At 40.4% G+C, this 26,686-nt stretch overlaps 1 protein-coding gene across 8 annotated transcripts in view; it reads right to left on the bottom strand.

Moving 5' to 3' along the window:
* LOC135522137 (growth factor receptor-bound protein 10-like) overlaps positions 1 to 26,686 on the bottom strand; it is an 81,951-nt gene that overhangs the window by 45,444 nt on the left and 9,821 nt on the right. Inside the window, exons 1-3 of one of the 8 annotated variants that reach the window (XM_064948130.1) lie at positions 16,931 to 17,021; positions 14,732 to 14,805; positions 2,454 to 2,550 (exon numbers count right to left, since the gene is read on the bottom strand). In XM_064948130.1, the coding sequence (XP_064804202.1) occupies positions 2,454 to 2,550; positions 14,732 to 14,734 (100 nt within the window). In that variant the 5' untranslated portion in view covers positions 14,735 to 14,805; positions 16,931 to 17,021. Of the gene's footprint in view, positions 1 to 2,453; positions 2,551 to 5,698; positions 5,801 to 14,731; positions 14,806 to 16,570; positions 16,589 to 16,930; positions 17,052 to 26,686 lie in introns of those variants that run through there. The other 7 variants (XM_064948132.1, XM_064948133.1, XM_064948131.1 and 4 more) reach the window with 7 other exon arrangements.

The following is a 26,686-nucleotide window of genomic DNA, read 5'->3' as shown; positions in this document are numbered from 1 at the left end:
GGTAGTCACCTGGAATGCATTTAAATTAACAGGTGTGCTTAGTTAAACATTTATTTGTGGAATTTCTTTCCATCTTAATGCGTTTGAGCCAATCAGTTGTGTTGTGACAAGGTATGGGTGGTATACAGAAGATAGCCCTATTTGGTAAAAGACCAAGTACATATTATTTGCAAGAACAGCTCAAATAAGCAAAGAGAAACAACTGTTCATCATTACTTTAAGACATGAAGGCCAGTCAATACGAAAAACTTCAAGAACTTTGAAAGTTTATTCAAGTGCAGTCGTAAAAACCATCAAGCGCTATGATGAAACTGGCTCTCATGAGGACCATCACAGGAAAGGAAGACCCAGAGTTACATCTACTGCAGAGGATAAGTTCATTAGAGAGTTACCAGCCTCAGAAATTGCAGCCCAAATAAATACTTCAGAGTTCAAGTAACAGACACATCCCAACATCAACTGTTCAGAGGAGACTATGTGAATCAGGCCTTCATAGTCAAATTGCTGCAAAAAATGACTACTAAAGTACACCAATAATAAGAAGAAACTTGCTTGGACCAAGAAACCAAATGATGCTGGAAATTGTCCATTGGTCTGATGAGTCAAGTTTAAGATTTTTGGTTCCAACCGCTGTCTTTGTGATCCCATCTCCCACCGTGAAGCATGGAGGAGGTGGTGTGATGGTGTGGGGATGCTTTGCTGGTGACACTGTCTGTGATCCCATCTGGTTTGCGCTTAGTTGGACTATCATTTGTTTTTCAACTGGACAATGACCCAACACATCTCCAGGCTGTGTAAGGGCTATTTGATCAAGAAGGAGAGTGATGGAGTGCTGCCTCAGATGACCTGGCCTCCACAAATCACCCGACATCAAACCAATTGAGATGGTTTGGGATGAGTTGGACCGCAGAGTGAAGGAAAAGCAGCCAACAAGTGCTCAGCATATGTGGGAACTCCTTCAAGACTATTGGAAAAGCATTCCAGGTGAAGCTGGTTAAGAATTCCAAGAGTGTGCAAAACTGTCATCAAGGCAAAAGGTGGCTACTTTGAAGAATCTAAAATCTGGTTACTACATTATTCCATATTTGTTATTTTATAGTTTTGATGTTTTCACTATTATTCTACAATGTAGAAAATATTAAAAATAACAAAAAACCTTTGAATGAGTAGGTGTGTCCAAACGTTTGACTTGTACTGTATAAGGGGCAATTTAGCAATTATAACTTGCTATCTGTAATGGTTATGATGAATTAGGGACTGTTGCACGCTGTTGGCATATATTTTCCAGAGTGCGCGTTGTGTACTAAAAATATTATTTTTCATTTGAGTACTCGAACAGTAAAAAAAAAAGTCAAATGCCCATTCCTATATGGATATCAGACAATGTGTTATCAAAAGGGTCTATATAATAACATTGACCAATGTTGAAATGTACAGTTTCAAAAGTCTAAACAATGAACAGTTGTCTTTCAAGTATACAAATGGTTATCAATGCATTCCTTGATTGATTCATTAATTCTCTCAATCTGATCTTGATATTATGGAGGGAGGGAGGTCTTTGCACATATTAACATTTTTGGGGCATATATTTTTTGCAAAGCATTCTTTTTACCCTAACTCTCATATTATTATAGATAATTTGTAATGGAATCACTGAAAATTATTTGACCTGTCTCCCCATTCATAAATTCCAGTGCAGTGCTCTCCCTTGACAGTGAAAAAAATGACAATGTAATTTCTGCTCCATTTATTTCCATGACAGCACCAAGCTTTCTCATACACTACCAGAGAGTTCAAAAACCTTCAAGCTTTACCTCCCATGCTGGGGCAATAGTGTGTGTAAATCTCATGCTCCGATTATCACTGATGCAATTTGTATAGCACAATTAGATTGAAAGCTTAATTCTAATGGCACCCCATGTCTTTACAAATCCCCCTATGAACAGCTGAAATGTTTACAGTGGAAGAGCCCCAGAATATACATCCTGAATGAGCAACGGAGCCCTCTGCCATAAAACGCGTCAACAGTAACCCCCCACCCATATCAAAGTGTGCATGCATGCACTGAAAAGATACACACACACACACAGTAGATTAAAGCAGAATACAGAAAATGAGATTGTTAATTCCCAGATCCGAGATTTGCAATGTGATAAGGATCTTTTGAAGCTGCAATTCCAATACAAATAGGCCGCATTTCAGAACATAATCTTGTTAGTGACGTTAGTATTCTCAGAGCAGAAAAACTGATTATTATTATTATTAAAAAATTTTAAACAGGTGTCTTTGTTTTCAATTATGCAGCCTCAAATATGTTGCACCCTAGTTCTGGACCATCAATACGTACACCATATAACTAGCCTACATCTGTCAAATAATTTGAGCAGACACACAATAATCTAATGAATATTTCCATGCCGATTTCTAAGTACTGATATTCTTAGAACACCAACCTTGATGATTAGGGGGGTTCCGATTGGTTGACTTCTGGAAACTCGGCCCAATTAGATCTGCTGGTCTGTGATTGGAGGCTCGGTCTACATTGTCCTGCTGAGAAAAAAGCCAACAGAGCAGTCATGCCAAATAAGTTTATTCACAACTTCAGCATCACATCAGAACACAGGGTTTGTCTTTGTCTATCTAGTCTAACATGCAGAGGAACATTCATTTGGTTAAGACCTTATTGCATGCAGTACCAATCTGGTCAATATTTTTATTTTATTTCACCTTTATTTAACCAGGTAGGCAAGTTGAGAACAAGTTCTCATTTACAATTGCGACCTGGCCAAGATAAAGCAAAGCAGTTCGACACATACAACGACACAGAGTTACACATGGAGTAAAACAAACATACAGTCAATAATACAGTATCAACAAGTCTATATACGATGTGAGCAAATGAGGTGAGATAAGGGAGGTAAAGGCAAAGAAAGGCCATGGTGGCAAAGTAAATACAATATAGCAAGTAAAACACTGGAATGGTATATTTGCAATGGAAGAATGTGCAAAGTAGAAATAAAAATAATGGGGTGCAAAGGAGCAAAACAAATAAATAAAATTAAATACAGTAGGGAAAGAGGTAGTTGTTTGGGCTAAAATATAGGTGGGCAATGTACAGGTGCAGTAATCTTTGAGCTCCTCTGACAGTTGGTGCTTAAAGCTAGTGAGGGAGATAAGTGTTTCCAGTTTCAGAGATTTTTGTAGTTCGTTACAGTCATTGGCAGCAGAGAACTGGAATATTGAGGTTAAAAAAACAACACAATCTCATTGCAGTACGTGTACGCCCAAGCGTGCGTGTGTGTGTGTACAGGCCTAAACTTGGTTCTACTCCTGCTGGTCTAAACCAGAGCATCCCCTCAGAGCAGCGTGGGGCACTACCATGAAAAGGCAACATACCAAGTTGCCTCTTCTTCCACCCAACCACCCCATGTTTTAGGCTGGGATCATGGTAAAGAGCATAATGAACTAGAACCAGTAAGGAAGGCTCCATACTAAGCTGTTGTCTTCAATCAAGGCCTAGGAAGCAGTTACTGTGGCAGTAAGCTGTTGTCTTCAGTCGAGGCCTAGGAAGCAGTTAATGTTGCAGTAAGTTGTTGTCTTCAGTCGAGGCCTAGGAAGCAGTTACTGTGGCAGTAAGCTGTTGTCTTCAGTCAAGGCCTAGGAAGCAGTTAATGTTGCAGTAAGTTGTTGTCTTCAGTCGAGGCCTAGGAAGCAGTTACTGTGGCAGGAACCAGTTACTGTGGCAGTAAGCTGTTGTCTTCAGTCAAGGCCTAGGAAGCAGTTACTGTTGCAGTAAGTTGTTGTCTTCAGTCGAGGCCTAGGAAGCAGTTACTGTGGCAGTAAGCTGTTGTCTTCAGTCAAGGCCTAGGAAGCAGTTAATGTTGCAGTAAGTTGTTGTCTTCAGTCGAGGCCTAGGAAGCAGTTACTGTGGCAGTAAGCTGTTGTCTTCAGTCAAGGCCTAGGAAGCAGTTACTGTTGCAGTAAGTTGTTGTCTTCAGTCGAGGCCTAGGAAGCAGTTACTGTGGCAGTAAGTTGTTGTCTTCAGTCGAGGCCTAGGAAGCAGTTACTGTGGCAGTAAGCTGTTGTCTTCAGTCAAGGCCTAGGAAGCAGTTACTGTTGCAGTAAGCTGTTGTCTTCAGTCAAGGCCTAGGTAGCAGTTTTTATTTAACTCGGCAAGCCAGTTAAGAACAAATTGTTATTTACAACGACGGCCTGCACCGGCCAAACCCGGAGGACGCTGAGCCAATTGTGCACCACCCTATTAAGGACTCCCAATCACAGCCGGTTGTGATACAGCCTGGAATCAAACCAGGGTCTGTAGTGATGCCTCTAGCACTGAGATGCAGTGCCTTAGACCGCCGCGCCACTTGGGAGCCTCCCAGTTACTGTGGCAGTAAGCTGTTGTCTTCAGTCGAGGCCTAGGAAGCAGTTACTGTGGCAGTAAGCTGTTGTCTTCAGTCGAGGCCTAGGAAGCAGTTACTGTGGCAGTAAGCTGTTGTCTTCAGTCGAGGCCTAGGAAGCAGTTACTGTGGCAGTAAGCTGTTGTCTTCAGTCAAGGCCTAGGAAGCAGTTACTGTGGCAGTAAGCTGTTGCTAGCTAGTTTGTTCTAGGAGATGATCATTGGGGTTATTTAACCTGAAATGCATATGGTCCTTTTTTTTGCTGGATCTTTGTAAAGTTTTTACCAGGAGTCATACAAAATTGTGTGTTCATATACTCCAATGATTAATCCACAGATAAAAATGGAAGCCTAGTTAGTTTTTAGTTAGTTATCATTGATTAATCTCTCCTCTTTCAAGCATGTATGCTTTGTATGCTTGTGAAAACCAATGAGAAGATTGCTGCGTGTCAAGCATCTCAAATAGAACCTTGTTCTATTTCAGCGGTCGGCAACGCAGACACTCGTTGATGTGCATGGATAAAATGAGTGAATACCATTTATACGTTAATTTATATTGCAACGCTTGCGCACGGACGGCCGGTCTGGTTTCCCCGTCAATCCACAGCAGAAGAGATAGTACAGGTGTGAAAAGCGAAAAGCCAATGTTCCGAGTTCTCCCCAGTGTTTACGCTAGTTGTTCGGTAGATAGGCTAGATGTTTTCTTTAAAGCAACGTTGCTTTGTTCTGCCTCAGATGTTGACCTAAACAGCAAGTAGCAGAGAACTTGATACGATTACAGGGCTTCTCACAGAAACACATACTTCCAGAGAACACCGTGTCTTCTTGGACAAAAACCTAAAATAAATAAATCACTACAAAACAAGTGTGGGTTATCCATAATGTCATCACTGATTGGAGAACTCACAGTGTGCCGCGGGAACAGAATGTACTGTGGTGGACTTCTGTGTTTGGCTTGCTAGGGTGCTCTCACACTCACACACACGCGCATGTCAAGACCAAGACCTATTTTGATATGGCAGAAAGGCGGTAGCTGTTATAATGCCTCGGTGAGAGAGGTAATATGATTTATGAAATGGTTTTGTTGTGAAATTGAAGAGGCTCGAACACTCTTTCGTAATTTTGTACACTGGTTTTCATGATCGATCCTTGATAAGTATGAATCACAACTTGAAGGAGCCCACTTCAACAAATAAACTCTACACAAAGCTTAGTTAGGCCTCTGGCCTATTATAACAAAACCCGTAATAATAACCCTTCGAACCCAAACTGGTTTTAATACGATCTAAATCAACTCACTGAGAAAAAGCTGCAGCAGTATAGTGGTGGCCCTCTCCAGTCTCGTCCTCCTGACTCCAAACTAATCCCAGTGCAAAGTGTCTGGACATGGTTGAAACCACCAGACTAGACAGGGCTAAAAAGGTCCAGCTACCAGAGTGTGACTGATCCCACCCACCCAGCCCTGACCGACTCCCACCCCCCAAATGGCTGCAGCCAGTGACATCCTTGCTGGGAAGGGGCCAACCATGCATGCCAGTCCCAGCGAGCCCAGGGTTCAGCTCCAGTGAGCCCCCCACCACAGCACCAGAAGCACCACAGCCGAAGCCTCCAGGGAAATGAGCAAACCTTAAAAACATGGGTTTGTCTGGACTGTCAACAAAAAAGCCCAACGATCGCACATCCTTTGACACCCCCTTGACAATTGACTGAATGTTAACCTTTTAACTTTTGGGAGCCAGAAAAATAGTACTTTGTTTTTGCATAATTCTCAGCCATGTTTAGAGGGGTGGTATGCGCACACCCATGAACAAAACGTTACCTAGGTGCTGGATACGAGAGGACAACGTAAAACAAAAAAGTAAATCTGCACGCTGGAATAACTCTCCCAAAGTTTTTAATAGGACTAGGAAAATGTTTTGTTGGCTTCCACAGGATAATTCTTCTCAGCCATGCCAAGTCTTCCAACAGTATTACTACTCTATATTAAAATGGGGTTGGAAACAAGCACCTGCTCAATTCAGACACTCTGAGAAGAAGCTATTGACCTAACCAATATATGTTGGGTATAGATCAGTAAATAAAGTGCAACTACAACACTGTGATTTAGTGATGTTATCTAAAAACATGGCCACCTACATTCTACACCATAGAAATAGAATTAATAGAAGAATTCAAATTTTTCTATGATCTATTCTGCCACAAACTCAATCGTAAGCTAGGGTTAGTATGTAGAGAGGGGTCATAGTAAAGTTGGGGTCAGGTTTATAAAAAGGGACAGATATAAGGAAGACCAGGACTAAGGTTGGGGCCAAGACAAGGTCAGGGTTAAGGGTTTAGAACAGGGACAGTGGTAAGGTTGGGGGTTTGAACAAGGTCAAGCCAAGGCCAATATTAGGTTTGTGGTGTTGAAAGGGGAGTGTCTGACAGAATAATCACACATGGGTCCTTCATGGGGCTTTGCTTTAGGATATGTTGATAAGTGCAGGGGTCAGAAGTTTACATACACTCAATTAGTATTTGGTAGCATTGCCTTTAAACTGTTTAACTTGGGTCAAATGTTTTGGGTAGCCTTCCACAAGTTTCCCACAATGAGTTAGGTGAATTTTGGCCCATTCCCCCTGACAGAGCTGGTGTAACTGAGTCAAGTTTGTAGGCCTCCTTTTTCAGTTCTGCCCACACATTTTCCGTGGGATTTAGGTCAGGGCTTTGTGATGGCCACTCCAATACCTTGACTTTGTTGTCCTTATGCCATTTTGCCACAACTTTGGAAGTATGCTTGGGGTCATTGTTCATTTGGAAGACCCATTTGCAACCAAGCTTTAACCTCCTGATTGATGTCTTGAGATGTTGCTTCAATGTATCCACATAATTTTCCTGCCTCATGATGCCATCTATTTTGTGAAGTGCACCAGTGCCTCCTGCAGCAAAGCACCCACACAACATGATGCTGCCACCCCTGTGCTTCACGGCTGGGATGGTGTTCTTTGGCTTGCAAGCCTCCCACTTTTTTTCCAAACATAACAATGGGGCGGCAGGGTGGCCTGGTGGTTAGAGCATTGGACTAGTAACCGGAAGGTTGCAAGTTCAAACCCCCTGAGCTGACAAGGTACAAAACTGTCATTCTGCCCCTGAACAGGCAATTAACCCACTGTACCTAGGCCGTCATTGAAAATAAGAATTTGTTCTTAACTGACTTGCCTAGTTAAATAAAGGTAAAATAAATAAAAAATAAAAAATTATGGCCAAACAGCTCTATTTTTGTTTCATCAGACCAGAGCACATTTCTCCAAAAAGTGCGATCTTTGTCCCCATGTGCTGTTGCAAACCGTAGTCTGGCTTTTTTATGGCGGTTTTGAAGCAGTGGCTTCTTCCTTGCTGAGCGGCCTTTCAGGTTATGTCGATATAGGACTCGTTTCACTGTGGATATAGATACTTTTGTACCCATTCCCTCAGCATCTCCACAAGGTCCTTTGCTGTTGTTCTGGGATTGATTTTCACTTTTCACACCAAAGTACGTTTATCTCTAGGAGACAGAACACGTCTCCTTCCTAAGCAGTATGACGGCTGCGTGGCCCATGGTGTTTATACTTGCGTACTATTGTTTGTACAGATGAACGTGGTACCTTCAGGCGTTTGGAAATTGTTCTCAAGGATGAACCAGACTTGTGGAGGTCTACAATTATTTTTCTGAGGTCTTGGCTTATTCCTTTTGATTTTCCCATGATGTCAAGCAAAGAGGCACTGAGTTTGAAGGTAGGCATTGAAATACATCCACAGGTACACCTACAGTTGACTCAAATTATGTAAATTAGCCTATCAGAAGCTTATAAAGCAATGACATAATTTGGGGGAATTTTCCAAGCTGTTTCAAGGCACAGACAACTGTGCCTTGTATATAAACTTCTGACCCACTGGGATTATGATACAGTGATGAATAACTGAAATAATCTGTCTGTAAACAATTGTTGGAAAAATTACTTGTGTCATACACAAAGTAGATGTCCTAACCAGCTTGCCAAAACTATAGTTTGTTAACAAGAAATTTGTGGAGTGGTTGAAAAACAAGTTTTAATGACTCCAACCTAAATGTATGTAAACATCCGACTAATTATTAAGAAGATCAAGAGCTCTCTTTGGAGGCACACAGAGTGAGAAGATGAGAATGAGAGTTGCTGTGACCTATTATTTGTTTCCACAGTAATGGGTGGATATAGAATAGCCATCATTCCTGTATTGCTATCGTCCGGCACGAACACACCCAGTACACCCACTACAGTATAAAATAAACACAGCCCCTTTCCACATGCAGGGCTACCTCACTGAACAAGTCGGGGCCTATTCATGTTTCGGCTTAGGTTCTACTCTGGTAGGCGTATTCATAATACTCAACACTAGTTCACTTTCCTCAATAACTGATGTTGTGCTTTTGCACAGCGCATTAATAACAGTCATGAGGCATTTCCTAAATGTTAGCGCTCTATAAAAGCAGCATAATCCTCACACTAAGGATCATTTAAATGCTACCTCACATTCCAGAAAAGGTCACCATTTCTCCCACCTTGAACTTCCATTGGTCATGCTATTACTTCAAAAGTCACATTGTTTAACTCTCCTGAATAAAAACAAAAACAATATGTGGTCCAATTGTCATACATTTCATTGTAGGCCAACTTAAATACAAGTGCATGGATGTATTGTGGACTAGAGGCTAGGGTGAAATGGCCTACTCTACTGCTAGATGACGTCAAACTCCAAGTCTAGTAGCCTAATTCAGTAGGATAGTTAGCCCTGCAACATCATGGTAAAGTCAAATACCAATTTAAATATCAGATTTTATTGCTGTATGTTTATGTAGATAAGCCTACGGTTTCCTCTGGGGTTTCTCTGGTAGAGAGAGAGAGAAACACTGACCTTCTTTTACAAGTCAGGGCACATTTGTCATGTAACCCACTAGATGCCTAAAATGAATCCTGATTCAACAAACGCAGCTCAACCCAAACATTTCCTGTCGGTCTGTGTCTCAAAAATAAAGTAAAAGAACCAGGTTTTTGAATTTCCCTATTTACTTCCAAGAAAAACCAGAACAAGAAAGCTTGACTTCCAGGAACAGGAAACCATATGCTTCTGCCAGAAAAATCCCCACTTCATTCACTCTAAAAACACCTACAAAACTCAAGGCAAAAAATGTACTGCTTTGCAAAGACTGATGTGTTTCAGGGCATAAGACCAGCTTTAATGGCTACAGCAGCGTGAAGCCAGAGCCTGTGTCCCAAATTGCACGACATTCACTACATCGTGAACTTATTTTGACCAGAGCCCTATGGCTCCTGGTCAAAAGTAGTGCACTACATGGGGGATAGGATGCCAATCGGGACACAGAGTCAACATGGTCCCCGACCAGATGATAAACCTATAGCTAACACACATAATATATATATGTATATATACATATATATTTCTCTCTGCAGAACTTTGACTCATGTTAAAATGTGCTGCTTCACATTGCCAAATTTGCATTTCACCTCTGTCACTTCCATAGAGATTTTCCTTGTTATTGTATTCTAGTGTGTTCAATTCTTTGAATCGTTTAAAGCTGCAATGTCACTTTTTGAGCGGCCCGAACAAATCCACATAGAAATGTGAGTTATAGATCTATCATTCTCATTGAAAGCAAATCTAAGAAGGGGCAGATCTGTTCTATGTGCACTATTTCTATGCATCCCTTGCTTAAGCTTAGTTTTTTGTGTTTTCCTTTTGTACACTTTTTGTACACTAGCTTCAAACAGCTAAAAATATAATATTTTTGGTTATGGAAAATATTTCACAGCAGTTTAGATGGTACAATGATTCTCTACACTATACTTGCTTGTTTTGCCACAACCTGAAATAAGGCGAATTATTACCATTTTGGTAACACTTTACTTGACACCCACTGTCAAAACACGTTATGACAAGGTCATTACAACTGACATAACCTGTCATAATATTGTCATAACACTGTCACGACCCACATATTTAGACATGTTGTGACATATATGGAGTTATTTTATGGCTGGTTATGACACCTACATAAGAGTGTCAAAACCCACATTTATTCAAATTTGTTTTTTCCATTTCAATAAGTTCCCTTTCTTTTGAAAGTTTGCTTCTTAAATACTTTGTTGTTGTAATAAATTCTTTACAGTCATGCTTTTTTCAACATATTTTAAATAACACTGTCATGCAGCATTACGGCCATCCTGTGTCACTTTACTTGGACAAGAAAATACACTTTATGACACTGTCAAGAAACATTATGACCATCAAGTGGAACTTTACTTGGGGGGGAAAAAAAACAGTTTATGACACTGTCAAGAAGAATTATGAGCATCATAATGCCAGATAATGCCATACATGCCCTTATATCAGGATTCAGTCAAAAAGAGGGTGCTTTGTCCTGCTCCTGAAACCTGCTCCTGCATTCATCCCAGTCATCAGCAACAGGGCATTGGGTTAGGTGCATGTGTGCACAATTACAATTAAATATATATATATATATATATATAAAACATATTGTTGACATGTAGGTTATGATGTAATAGAAGGTTTGCCTTGTGTGGTAGGTTTTTACACACTTTTGTGGGCATCATAACCAGCCATAAAATAACACAATATGTGTCACAACAGGTCAAATTATATGTGTCATGACAGTGTTATGACCATATTATAAAAGTTATGACAAGTTATGTCAGCTGTTATGACATGGTTATGACCGTGTCATAACATGTTATGATGCTGGGTGTCAAGTAAAGTGTTACCCTGCATAGTGCATCTTTAAATGTCACTTATTTAATTCAGAGTTTATAACTTCACGGAATCCTATTTACATTTTACAGTCAGTATAAACTGAAACCGTAAACCATCTTGACAAATGGAAACTACTTTAGCAAGTAGGCCAACCTCTGTTTCCAAGGAATATGCCTAGTCTATTCAGTTAACTAAAACATTAAACTAACCACAATACTATTTAACACAGACTCTTGAGCTCAATACTAAGTCCACAGCTGTGTAGCAGCCATAGTCCGATGGTTCATTATTACATATTTACGAACCTCATTGCATTGGCTGTTTTCAAGTTGTGGACATACAGTTGAAGTCAGAATTTTAAATAAACTTAGGTTGGAGTCATTAAAACTTGTCTATCAACCACTCCACAAATTTCTTGTTAACAAACTATAGTTTTGGCAAGTCGGTTAGGACATCCACTTTGTGAATGGCACAAGTAATTTTTCCAACAATTGTTTACAGACAGATTATTTCACTTATAATTCACTGTATCACAATTCCAGTGGGTCAGAAGTTTACATACACTAAGTTGACTGCCTTTAAACAGCTTGGGAGATTCCAGAAAATGATGTTACGGCTTTATAAGCTTCTGATATACTAATTGACATCATTTATGTCAATTCGAGGTGTACATTTGGATGTATTTCAAGGCCTACCTTCCAACTCAGTGCCTCTTTGCTTGACATCATGGGAAAATCAAAAGAAATCAGCCAAGACATCAAACAAAATTGTAGACTGCCATAAGTCTGGTTCATCCTTGGGAGCAATTTCCAAATGCCTGAAGGCACCACATTCATCTGTACAAACAATAGTACGCAAGTATAAACACCATGGGACCACGCAGGAAGGACATCCACTTTGTGAATGGCACAAGTCTCCTAGAGATGAACGTACTTTGGTGTGAAAAGTGCAAATCAATCCCAGAACAACAGCAAAGAACCTTGTGAAGATGCGGTTGGTACAGGTACAAAAGTATCTATCTCCACAGTAAAACAAGTCCTATATCGACATAACCTGAAAGGCCGCTCAGCAAGGAAGAAACCACTGCTCCAAAACTGCCATAAAAAAGCCAAACTACGGTTTGCAACAGCACATGGGGACAAAGATTGTACTTTTTGGAGAAATGTGCTCTGGTCTGATGAAACAAAAATAGAACTGTTTGGCCATAATGACCATCGTTATGTTTGGAGGAAAAGGGGGATGCTTGCAAGCCAAAGAACACCATCCTAACCGTGAAGCACGGGGTGGCAGCATCATTTTGTGCTTTGATGCAGGAGGGACTGGTGCACTTCACAAAATAGATGGCATCATGAGGCAGGAAAATTATGTGGATACATTGAAGCAACATCTCAAGACATCAGTCAGGAAGTTAAAGCTTGGTCGCAAATGGGTCTTCCAAATGGACAATGACCCCAAGCATACATCCAAAGTTGTGTCAAAATAGCTTAAGGACAACAAAGTCAAGGTATTGGAGTGGCCACCACAAAGCCCTGACCTCAATCCTATGGAAATGTTGTGGGCAGACCTGAAAAAGCGTGTGCGAGCAAGGAGGCCTACAAACCTGACTCAGTTACACCAGCTCTGTCAGGAGGAATGGGCCAAAATTCACCCAGCTCATTGTGGGAAGCTTGTGGAAGGCTACCCAAAACGTTTGACCCAAGTTAAACAATTTAAAGGCAATGCTACCAAATAGTAATTGAGTGTATTTAAACTTCTGACCCACTGGGAATGTGATGAAAGAAATAAAAGCTGAAATAAATCACTCTACTATTATTCTGACATTTCATATTCTTAAAATAACGTAGTGATCCTAACTGACCTAAAACAGGGAATCTTTACTGGGATTAAATGTCAGGAATTGTGAAAAACTGAGTTGAAATGTATTTTGCTGAGGTGTATGTAAACTTTCGACATCAACTGTATTGATTCAATGTTTATGTATTCCCATTGGTTGGTTGAATTTACATATCGATAGGTGCCATACCATTGGTTATGCTTTCAGATAGGGGGAGATAACGAACATAAATTCTTCCCGGTCTGATATTGACATGCAATTGGTAGGTCAGTCCTGAAATACATACTGTATTCTATTTTCATATTTACAATGTGTACAAGTTCACTAAGTACATGTCTTGATGTATAAATGTGTACGATGCCTGTTAGATATTGGGGGCATCCTGGGATGTGCTTTTGCATGTATTTGCTGGAAGAGCAAGTTAGCTAGCTTGCTCTAATTGTAATGTTTGCATTGGTTATTTCCATGCTAACAGACGAATCAGGACTCTATACCCATCTAATGTAGTTCCTTGTGTCTATCATCAGAATAAACACCAATCAACTGGGATCGCTGGCTGAAAAGTCTTTCCTTTAAAAAGCTTCCCCAGTGAAAAATGTCTGGCACCGCCAGTGAACTTTCACATAACTGTCTCACTGGCTTTGTATGTCTGCCGCTGGTGGCAAAACCCCTCTGGGGATCAATAAAGTTAATTCGGCAGACACTGTGACCCAAAGACCTATTAGAAGCAAACCAAGAGTGAGAAAGCAATCCACGTGTCCATTAACTATTAAAGATCATAACCCTACACGGTGACCTACATCAATGACAGGGGGGTTCGAAATTATTGACACCCTTGATTAAGATGGGCAAATACCACGGCTGGCTAGTTAGCACGCGCTAATAGCGTTTCAAACTTCACTCGCTCTGAGTCTAGCGGCTGTTGTTTCCCTTGCTCTGCATAGGTAATGCTTCGATGTGGTGGCTGTTGTCGTTGTGTTGCTGGTTCGAGCCCAGGGAGGAGCGAGGAGAGGGACAAAAGCTATACTGTTACACTGGCAATACTATAGTGCCTATAAGAACACTCTATAGTCAAAGGTTAATGAAATACAAATGGTACAGAGGGAAATAGTCCTATAATAACTACAACCTAAACATTCTTACCTGGGAATATTGAAGACTCATGTTAAAAGGAACCACCAGCTTTCATATGTTCTCATGTTCTGAGCAAGGAACTGAAACGTTAGCTTTCTTACATAGCACATATTGCATTTTTACGTTCTTCTCCAACACTAAGTTCTTGCATTATTTAAACAAAATTGAACATGTTTCATTATCTACTTTTTGGCTAAATTTATTTTATTGATGTATTATATTAAGTTAAAATAAGTGTTAATTCAGTGTTGTTGTAATCGTCATTATTAAAAATACAATGTTTTTTATTTATTTTATTTTTTAAATCGTCCGATTAATCGGTATCGGCATTGAAAAATCATCATCGGTCGACCTTTAGTAGTCACTGCTACTTTATTTCTAAGAATCTTTAGGGGTGTTATTTGTTAACTAGATTTTGTTTATTTGAGCAATCGTATTAGTATAAAATAATATAATTTCCCCATACAATATAGTTCAGTATTTGAATTATTTATTTTATAGTCATTTTTGCTCATCTTTGTCAAGGGTGTCAATCATTTCAGACCACACCGTATGTACTGCACTATTATATACTGTACCATCTTTGATGACAGAAGTCTATCGATCCATCACTGACTGACCCAACATGGAAACATGATGCGACCCTCCAGATCTACCAAACAAAGAAAAACCAGACTTCTGTTCATTAGGGCACGCAACATAAAACGCTTGAAAACCTTTAGCAACCGAAAATGAAACGTTTGTGTCCAGACCCTCCCTGTTTCAGACCGTTTTCTTCCATTTGGTGACTAATGAAAACGACTCAGAGGATTCAGTTCTCCTTCACTGGCATCACACTGGCATCCCAGACCATAAGCAGAAACTCATAACAGGACTAAACACCTGACCTTTCACACACAGTGTTTAACTGAAAGTAGAGCTGGGGTGATAAACCGGAAAATATCGATCACATTGCTGATATCGTTCATTACTATAAGTAGCCTATACTAGAGAAATGTGACGATTGAAATTAAATAAGTTTCCTAATATGGGTGATTTTTAAAATGTGACAATTTCCATCAAACTAGTAGTGGTAGTTTAAAGTATCATAATTGTTATTTTTTATAAACGTATAGTTCTATTTATCGTTATTGCATCAATTCAGGCAATTTATTGCAATATGGATTTTGGTCCATATCCCCCAGCTCTAAATTAAAGTACAAAAAAGAGAGACATTTCCATCCATATAAAATCCAGTTCAGTAGTCCTACTCAATACAGTAATTAAGTTGATAAGCATTCCTTGGAGTGCTGTGGCAAACCTCCAGTCAGTTCACCCAGCTCCCTTTCGCTCCCTCTCCAACACCGCCTTGGAGCTGAGCCCAGAATCCCATAACATTTACTAGTTATATAACCCCAGGATAAAGAGGCAGTTTCTGCCCATTGTTTACCAATTAAAAAACTGACAGTGTGAATGAGCCCGTCGAGGAAGAGATCAGATGCATAGGATAGCTACTTCTAGGAACTGTTAAGCTAGTTGAGATACTTTGTGTTTAGCTGCATGACTAAACGAGTGTGTCTGATACTAGAAAAGTGAACATAGCCTATTCATATTCTATTCTTTAGCCTTAACCACAATGAAAGCCCAAGGGAGAGGGTGGGTGGTGGATGACAAGCTAAAATCCCCACAGCACAGGCTTCCTAAATAGCCCTTTAGAGCTGGATGGGTTGAACTCTCTCTACAGGGCGGGTGACCAGGCTGATTGATGGTCTATTTCCCACTGGATGGGGTTGAAGTGCTGCACGTGGAAACAAACCATGTAAAAAACGATCCAGTTCATCCATTGATTGAGACCACTGCTGACGGTCTTACGTCAGGTCCAGTTTCCCCATGCTGGGCCAGGCACCATGTGAATCACCATCAATGTATTCAGCCCAAAGGAATGTGCGTCCACGCCACTGCCATTCATTGGCTCTTCTGTTTTCATTCATGCTCTGCCACTAAATCTATTGGCCATGACAGGTACATTCACAGGAAGGTTTTTTTGTTACGGCCCAGCTGAGAGTGTGGGGCTCTGGTTTTTACTTCTCTCTCCCGCCTTCCCTTGGCTCTGGCTCTGGGGTGAGGGAGGGCTTATAGCAGGGGAACTGGGAGTGTTCAAACAGTCTTTTCCTAACCACTCCATGTATAGTTTTATATACAGGTCCATATGTTAGATGCATATAGAGTGTTTTATTATTTTTACTTTTATGACTTGTGTAAATAAGAGTTCCAAATCCCAAATGGTGCTGCTTCAGCAAACACTAGAATATTACCACAGCTAATAAAGAGCTTCTAAAACATGGCAGGCCTGGGTTCAAATAGTATTTGAAATCGTTTTAACACTAGCTGTGCTTGCTTGAACTTGCCTTGTGAAAAAATACCAATGGAATACTCACAAAAGTGAAAACCCTGCCCAACTGGCACTGCAGCCAGGCTCAAGTAAACGCTCAAAGTTACTGAAAGAAAACAAATCATATTTGAAGCTAGGTCTGATAGATGGTGTGGTTAAACTATGGTCTAAGCCAATAGTTTCAACAGAAAACATCACAGTAGTAAATGAGAGTAAGTGTAACATTCGTAATTGCTATTCCAAATGAATTGATCTCTCTGACACATTAAAATTCTAGAAATATAGACGGTGAGAGTAAGTGTAACATTCGTAATTGCTATTCCAAATGAATTGATCTCTCTGACACATTAAAATTCTAGAAATATAGACGGTACAAAACATCTAGTAAAAGACATGTATTAATTACCTGATAATTTGGATGGTGTAGAAAATAATCTGGACATCCGGCTACAGCCATGCTATGGAGCTATTTCTCAATCTCTGTTCTTCGGGTTTTCCCATTCACTTTTGATAGCTGATGCAAGAACCTGTAAAAGAAAACAGAAGAGATTAATGGTTGATTAAACTAGATATGCAAAAATGTAGCTAATGGGTCCACAATAAAACAGTTTCTGATGATCTTTTACAGTGATTTTTACTGTATCAAGGATAGCATACACAATAAGTTTTGGGTTAACATCTTTCTTCAGTGTGTAGCTTCATGACGGACGTGAATTAAACTAAAAATGCTTCAGAAGGAAGTCTCAAACAGTGGAGACTAATATAGCACATCTTAACCAGAGGTTGACCGATTAATCGGAATGGCCAATTAATTGGGGACGATTTTTTAAATATATTTTTTTAAATACCTTTATTTAACTAGGCAAGTCAGTTAAGAACACATTCTTATTTTCAATGACGGACTAGGAACGGTGGGTTAACTGCCTCGTTCAGGGGCAGAACGACAGATTTTCACCTTGTCAGCTCGGGGGATTTAATCTTGCAACCTTACAGTTAACTAGTCCAACGCAATAACAACCTGCCTCTCTCTCGTTGCACTCCATAAAGGAGACTGCCTGTTACGCAAATGCAGTAAACTAGGGTAAATTGCTAGCTAGCATTAAACTTATCTTGTAAAAAATAATCATTCGTAATCGCTAGTTAACTACACATGGTTGATGATATGACTAGATATTATCTAGCGTGTCCTGCATTGCGTATAATCTGACTGAGCATACAAGCATACAAGTATCTGACTGAGCGGTGGTAGGCAGAAGCAGGCGCATAAACATTCATTCAAACAGCACTTTCGGGCGTTTTGCCAGCAGCTCTTCGTTGTGCATCAAGCATTGTGCCGTTTATGACTTCAAGCCTATCAACTCCCGAGAGGAGGCTGGTGTAACCGAAGTGAAATGGCTAGCTAGTTAGCGCACGCTAATATCGTTTCAAACGTCACTCGCTCTGAGCCTTGCAGTGGTTGTTTCCCTTGCTCTGCATAGGTAACGCTGCTTCGAGGGTGGCTGTTGTCGTTGTGTTGCTGGTTCGAGCCCAGGGAGGGGCGAGGAGAGGGACGGAAGCTATACTGTTACACTGGCAATACTAAAGTGCCTATAAGAACATCCAATAGTCAAAGGTTAATGAAAAACAAATGGTATAGTGGGAAATAGTCCTATAATAACTACAACCTAAAACTTCTTACCTGGAATATTGAAGACTCATGTTAAAAGGAACCACCAGCTTTCATATGTTCTCATGTTCTGAGCAAGGAACGGAAACGTTAGCTTTCTTACATAGCACATATTGCACTTTTACTTTCTTCTCCAACACTTTGTTTTTGCATTATTTAAACCAAATTGAACATGTTTTATTATTTACTTGAGGCTAAATTGATTTTATTGATGTATTATATTAAGTTAAAATAAGTGTTCATTCAGTATTGTTGTAATTGTCATTATTACAAACAAAAAAATAATGGCCGATTAATCAGTATCGGCTTTTTTGGTCCTCCAATAATCGGCATCGGTATTGGCGTTGAAAAATCATAATCGGTCGACCTCTAAAGGAAACCCACATAGTTCTTTCTACAGGTCAGTAAACACTAGCGTAAACAGTAAACAGCTTCTAGCAGCAAACAACTCAGGTCTTAGTAAAAGGCTATGTTATGATTGTTCAAAAGTTCAAAGTTGAAACTACTGTACTCATGTGGTGTGTGGATAGAAATGAAACCTACAGCGAACTTCCTCACTCAAAAAAGCTTTTATGTTGCTTTTCTAATCATTCTCAAGAGGTTTTTTGACTACAATTGTCCACCTTTATCACCCGGCCAGGTTGGTGGTGTTGATCATTCCAACCCAGATGAAAACAGATACAAAAGGTAAAAGTTGGTGTAGATCAGATCATGAAGTATGTGGTTGCAACCACCTTCTGAGAATCCCGGTCAGTCAGACAAGATCACATTTAAGACTTATAAGAAACAGAAATAGCGACTGACACAATGATGCTGTTATTCCAAGCCCTTCAGCCAATACTTTGCTGGTGCTTCCTGTGATTGTTGACATGTAGCTAAAGCCTCGTCCAATACCTGGGTCAAGACAGGAGAAAGTTCAACAACAAGTTGGACCTTTGGTCTATTTGAACATCTTAAAGTCCGTATCCTATCAACCTCTTGATAGCCAACATCTACAAATACTTGTAAACATTTCCCCTGAAAAACAGGCCCTATACATGACACAGTCATCTGCAGGATTAGGCCTAGCACAGTTTCTCACTGAATAAAGCTGAATGCCTTTTTTGGGAGTTCTCCCCCCCAACTCAAACCACAATTACCTTAGAATACTTTTTCAGACATGTACAGTTAGACCAGAACCATAGATTTTGCAAGTTTGGACATATGGTTGGAAAATACATTAGGAACACCTTCCTAATATTGAGTTGAACAACCCTAAGAACAGCCTCATCAATTCGTTGGGGGGTATGGACTACAACATATTGAAAGTGTTCCACAGTGATGCTGGCCCGTGTTGACTCCATTGCTTCCGACAGTTGTGTCAAGTTGGCTAGATGACCTTTAGATGGTGGGCCATTCTTGAAATACACAGAATACTGTTCAGCGCGAAAAACCCAGCAGAACTGCAGTTCTTGACACACAAAAATGTGATTGAGAAAAAGAAGAGAAAAAAAGCTCACATTTTCAAACAGTACATTTATATTTTCCTATGGGGCGATACACTTGCGTGAGTTTTTTTCCCCCTCGCCTGAGTAGCCTCATTTCACTGCCAAAATAAAATTAAACCATCTAGTGTTCAGCAAAATGTCAACAACGTCAAATGCAGGTAGTCTAGTCAAATAATTAACATCCAATCACATTAATCGTAACTCTCTTGCGGGAAACCTTCACTCTTGCTCAGTGATTTAGAAACGAAACATGACAATTTGAAAAATAAGCCACGGGAATTTTTTGAGCGAGAATATGGAACGACTTTCGAGTAGTAAGACATGTATAAATGCAACAGATACCATTAATAAGAAGGGGCTAGAAGCGTCTTATATGGCGAGTTACCGAATGGCAAGGACAGACAAGGCAAAAAAAACTATACAGACAATGCCTTCATCAAACAACACGGTTTCACGACGCATCAGTGACATGGCAGGACATGTTTTGAAACAATTACTGCTTCGCATACAAACCAGTTAATTATATGCGTTACAGCTGGATGAGTCAACAGACGTGGCGGGCCTGGAACAGCTCCTGGTATAAGTCCGTTAGTTTTATGGCGGATCAATTAAGGAAGGCATCCTCTTCTGCAAACCACTGGAAACCAGGACATGAGGATGTTTAAAGTACTGGACAGATTTGTGACATCAAATGGACTTTGGTGGTCAAGATGTGTTGATATCTGTACTGATGATATCTGTACTGATGGCGCACAAGACATGACAGGGAGACATGCAAGCAGTTGCTCCCGACACCACTTGGGTACACTGCAGCATCCACCGAGAGACTATTGCTGCCAAGGGAATGCCTGACAGCTTGAATGACGTTTTGGACACAACAGTGAAAATGGTTCACTTTGTTAAAGAAAGACCCTTGAACTCTCGTTTATTTTCTGCATTATGCAATGATATGGGCAGCGACCATGTAACGCTTTTACAACAGAAGTGCACTGGTTATCAACGTGCAAAGTATTGACATGTTTCTTGGAATTGAGAGACAAGCTATTTTCACTTGTCTGACAGTTTGCATGATGACGAGTTTCTCACACAACTGGCCTATCTGGGTTATGTTTTTTCTAGCCTGAATGATCTGAATCTAAGATTACAGGGACTCTCCACAACTATATTCAATGTGCAGGACAAAATTGGGGATATGATTAAGAAGTTTTTTCTGTCTGCATTAACAAGGACAACACACAGATCTTTCCATCATTGTATGATTATTGTGTGTGCATATGAACTCAAGCCTATGGACAATGTCAAATGTGATATAGTGAAGCACCCGAGTGAGCTGGGTGTGCAATTACGCAGGTACTTTCCCGAAACGGACGACACAAACAACTGGATTCGTTATCCCTTTCATGCCCTGCCTCCAGTCCACTTACCGATATCTGAACAAGAGAGCCTCGTTAACATTGCAACAAGCGGTTCTTATGTTTAATAAATGTATAGTGTGTGTGTGGCAGGCCTACAATGTTTGGATTTGCAGTAAGCCTAGACTGTCCAGGCCTTGATGCTGAGTGGAACTGACTGAACAGTTGGAGTTCCTTGAAAAATATGCCTGCTCCACTGGGTTGTGGAGGCCCTTGCCAATAGCTTCAACAGAAAAGTAGTGGGCAGAATCCATGAGCTTTTTTCCTCATGCTGCCTCTCTCTAAGATTGACAAACGAATGCAGCAAAATCTTCTCCTGGGGTTCTTAAATACTGACTTAAATAGAAAAACCTAGAGAAACAGGCTTGGTAGGGTGAGGTAGCAGTGAAGGTCTGATGTGAAAAAGTACAGAGCATTTTCTTGGACCCTCATCAACGCCATCTTGAGTAGTCAAGCAAACTTCAGCTTGGCAAACATATATATTCAAATATTGTTGTAGCCCAAACAATGAATGTATAGCTTGCAACAGTTCTTCCAAGTTCCTTAGAATTAAATAACTGTATTTTCAGCATTACAGTCCGCCAAACCTGATAATAAAATATTAAATATGAATTATCCCCAAAATAGGAAAAGCTAACTGGACATAAATTACATTAAAAGTCCTGAGCAACTGTCATCGTTTCCAATTTGTTGAGAAAGCACAGCATGAACAAAGTTTTTAATATGCAAATAATGATCCACTCATGAGTTTATCTGCAATAAAGAGCTTGGCACTTGGATCAATAGAAGCACTGAATGGGCTCTCTTGTAATTAGTGTGTGTGTGTGTGTGTGTGTGTGTGCGCTCTGTGTGTATGCACCGCGCTTTGAACTGCTATGTGTGTCTCAGTCCCGGTCTGTGTATGTTGCCCCACTGACGTAGGAGCCAAGGTTAATTCATACTGTCCTGTACGGGTGATCTTGAGAACACATTGATCTCTTGCCCTTCGCCTATGACACTTAACAGTAAAGCCCTCATCATAAAGCTGGTCTGAGAGGAGAGGCACAAAAGGTATGTGTGATAAACACTCTTTGCTGTGAGATACGGCTGGAAGGGCTTTCCTCCATGAATAAAATCAGAACATTCTAGTGTGTCCTTATGACACGTGCCTTGGGGGTTACTTGCCATAATTGGACAAATTGACAAAAAACATATAACTTTGTTTAATCATTCCTTTTTGTGTGTGTGTGTGTGGGGGGGGGTAAAAGGCCTTTGATTTGACTCATTCCACTTGAACAGAATAGTGAAATATGATTAACTGTGACCTTAACGGAGCAATTAGCCCCAAAGCATAGATCAACTAGAAAGGCTGGGGACTGTGTGCCACTGGTACTGTACGCATCTGTACTAATTAGAGAGATTGTTGCTCAGGCTTGCATGAATGAAGAATGTAACTTCAAACCGAGCCTTAACAATGGACATCTTCATCACAGCTAGGCCTAATTATTACAGCCGTGTGAGAGCGGAGAGAGAGAGAGCATGCTAACTATTAGCCTTCACTATTAAAGTAAGGGGTTCTCCTTCTCCACTGGGTCCTTATTCAACAAGACACATTTCTTCTGTCTGCTTGTGAGATTTCAAGTCAACATTTCTCCATGCCAGGGAGGGAGGGAGGGAGGGGTGCAGTCAGAGGTTTGAGGTCTATTCCTCGGGCTATGCACATGTTTCTCTTGCAGTTAACTCCTTCTGTTGTCTTTGTTGGTCTAGTCACACAGAGCTAGAGAACAACAGTAGGTCTATACTGTACATGACGGTACAACTATGTTGTGACAATCAATGTCATCTTAACATGCGGTGGAAAAGGGGCACCTAACAACATAGCTACTAGACTGTACTTGGTCCTTGACGTTATGATGAGAGCTGACTGCATGCATTTCATTTGGATTCATTCTTCATGTGCAATATAGGAACTATGAATTAGCCCTACTGTGGCAGGCTCTGGGATGGCTTGTTTGCTTTGCTTGGTCATTATGGTACAGTAACAAGTTCATATGTGCTTATTCTTTACGTTCTAGATTTCAACCACACATTGACAGTCGGTGGTGAGATGGCTTGGTTTGCTTGGTACAATACAGTAAGAACTTCATGTGTGCTTACACTGTGAGGGGAAAGCTTTAATATCCTGCAGTGAATCACAGAGGCAAAGCGCAGGCTTGGGATCATCAAGAGCGCTGGCTATTTAAAGTAAAGCCTAATTGAAACTGAAACAACATTTCCCTGAAGAGAGATCTCCTCTTTTGCATGTCACTGCTGGTTTTAAGGCCCAGGCTGGGACCAGAGATGGGCGTTAAGGAGCCGTCACACTAACTGATTGGTCAGTCAGTGGCTGTGATTCAATGCTAAGTGGAATCTCTCTTCGTTAACAAGCTTCTTAATCGAGCACAGATTTACAAACGGTGTCGTCAACATCATTGCTTCCATTAACACGGACTGAATGAAGGAATGGAACACAAAATAATTTAATTAAGACCTACACTGGTATCAAATAGGCTATAGGCCTCAAACTAGAGAACGACCGACTATGATTTTTCAACGTTGATACCAATATTGATTATTGGAGGACCAAAAGAAGCCGATGCCGATTAAATCGGCCAATTATATATATATATATTCAGTTAAAATAGTGTTCATTGTTCATTCAATATTGTTGTAATTGTCATTATTACAAATATATATATATATATTTGTAATAATGACAATTACAACAATACTGAATGAACAATGAACACTATTTTAACTGAATATAATACATAAATAAAATCTATTTAGTCTCAATTAAATAATGAAACACGCCAAATTTGGTCTAAATAATGCAAAAACAGTGTTGGAGAAGAAAGTAAAAGTGCAATATGTGCCATGTAAAAAAGCTAACGTTTAAGTTTCTTGCTCAGAATGTGAACATATGAAAGCTGGTGGTTCAATATTTCAAGTTCTTCAATATTCCCAGTTAAGGAGTTTTAGGTTGTAGTTATTATAGGAATTATGATGAGTCAACTATTTCTCTCTATACCATTTGTATTTCATATACCTTTGACTATTGGATGTTCTAATAGGCACTTTAGTATTGGCAGCCTAATCTCAGTAGTTGATAGGCTTGAAGTCATAAACAGCACTGTGAGCAAGCATTGTTAAGAGCTGCTGGCAAACGCAGTAAAGTTTGAATGAATGCTTACGAGCCTGCTGCTGCTTACCACCGCTCAGTCAGACTGCTCTGTCAAATCATAGACTTAATTATAATAAACACAGAAATACAAGCCGTTGGTCATTAATATGGTTAAATCTGGAAACTATCATTTTGAAAACAAAACGTTTATACTTTCAGTGAAATACGGAACCGTTCCGTGTTTTATCGAACAGGCGGCAACCCTAAATCTAAATATTGCACAACCGTCAATGTGTGTCATAATGATGTACAATTCTGTAAAATTAGTTCGCAACGAGCGAGGCAGCCCAAACTGTTGCATATACCCCGACACTGCGTGAAATGAACGCAAAAGAAGTGACACAATTTCCCTAGTTAATATTGCCTGCTAACATAAACTAGATATGCAGGTTTAAAAATATTTTCATCTGTGTATTGATTTTAAGAATGGCATTGATGTTTTTGGTTCGATGAATGTGCTATTTTGTGAATGCGCTTTTGTTAAATCCTCCCCCGTTTGGCTAAGTAGGCTGTGATTCGATGATAAATTAACAGGCACCGCACTGATTATATGCAACGCAGAACAAGTTAACCTAGTAATATCATCAACCATGTGTAGTTAACTAGTGATTATGTGGAGATTGATTGTTTTTTATACAATAAGTTTAATGCTAGCTAGCAACTTACCTTGGCTCCTTGCTGCACTCACATAACAGGTGGTCAGCCTGCCACGTAGTTCTCGTGGAATGCAATATAAATCGGCCATAATCGGCATCCAAAAATGCAGATTGACGATTGTTTTGAAAACTTGAAAATCGGCCCTAATTAATTGGCCATGCCAATTAATCGGTCGACCTCTACCTCAAACCTCTAGGTAAAAAATATGTACAAATGCCTCCAACTATAAACACCCTTATGATAAGCATAACATAATACTAAACTTAACATAGGGTTAACAGAACAATATATATATGGTCCTAAACTTCAGGAAAGTAGAAAACTGCTAACACATTCTCTTGAATAGGCCTACATTCCATTAAATACAGTGTGAGTGGGAAATATTAAACTTTTAACCTCATCTTTCTGGGCCAAGTAATTGAAGTAAAGCAGAAATCTATAAACTTCTTATGGCTCAGGCTGGCAAATATTTCCTTGTAAACGGAGTTGGTGGGTTGGGTTCTCTGGGACCTGTCTGTGTTCCCTCCTCACCTCACACTGCCCAAATGCATAGCATTCACAGGGCTATACATTCCCCTCCTTTCCAAATTGGGGCACACTTCAAAATAGTAGGGCTATTTATAGTTCTGGCCGTCCAGAATCATAACAGCAACCTGTGCAGCAGACCTGTACACAAGTCAGTCTAGTCATTACTACCCAGTACGTTTACAGCACTATGCTTACAAGCCTGAGATCTGTGAGGTAGGCCTGTGGACGTTGGGGAAAACATTGAAATGGGCATATAGGCCTAGATGTGTAAACTTGAAATATAAACAACTGGTGTTTCTTACAGTCTGAGCTTTCGGACAAAAATAGTATGACTAAGATCAAACTGAAGGTCAATTGCAGTTGAATTGCTTTCATGTCTTCTTTTTTAAAGAAACATTTATATGAAATAGCCTAACTCTGTCCTTCCGTCTTGAAAAACAGTTCATACACAACCACTGATAGGGCTTGGTTCTCAAATGCAAAGAATAATGGTGACCTCAAGGTCCATCAAAGATTAAGGATTAGTACTAATATGCATTGAAAACCACTTGTTGGGTGGTAACCCTCAAGAACGTGACAATCTTCTAGTGGCATTGTTTCTCCAAACAACAAAAAGCTTCACTGTATGTTGAGCAAACAGTAAATTATGCAACCCTGCATTCTGGCCCACCTTAAAGCCACCATCTGTGTTTCAGCCCATTGATGGAACAGCAGGAAATATCCCATATTGTGCCTGAGAATACATAGGCCAGCTTCCACCGGAGTAGGTGAGGCCCGGTCTTGCAGACTGTTACGTTGTCTGTCTGCTTTACTGTCTGCCTACTAACCTACTACACTGCCTGCCTGCCACACTAGTTGCCTGCCACACTGGTTGCATGCCTGCCACACAGCCTGCCTGCTTGCAGATCATCCCCTCCATACCACATGGTCGCTGGATGATCTCACTGCAGTCCTCTTTGGAATGCTGGGAGCAAATTCTTTCCACATAGGCTGTTGGATTAAAAAAAGAGCAATGCCCTGAATGGTATGCACTGATTTGTAGGCCAAAGAGTAGTGATGAGAGAAGGCCCTCTGGCAGTGTGCGAGCCGGGGCACTGGCCTGTTCAGCTGTGGAGCTGAGCTGCTTGGACTATGAGTGGAAACGGGAGCTGGAGCTGGGCTGGATGAGAGCTGGTGCTGGGGAGCCGAGCTACCTGGGAGGGGAGCTGGG

This window comes from Oncorhynchus masou, chromosome 30 (genome assembly GCF_036934945.1).
Source record: "Oncorhynchus masou masou isolate Uvic2021 chromosome 30, UVic_Omas_1.1, whole genome shotgun sequence".
NCBI lineage: Eukaryota > Metazoa > Chordata > Actinopteri > Salmoniformes > Salmonidae > Oncorhynchus > Oncorhynchus masou.
Note: the sequence above shows the minus strand (reverse complement) of the source record. Positions and strands in the feature narration are given on the sequence as shown.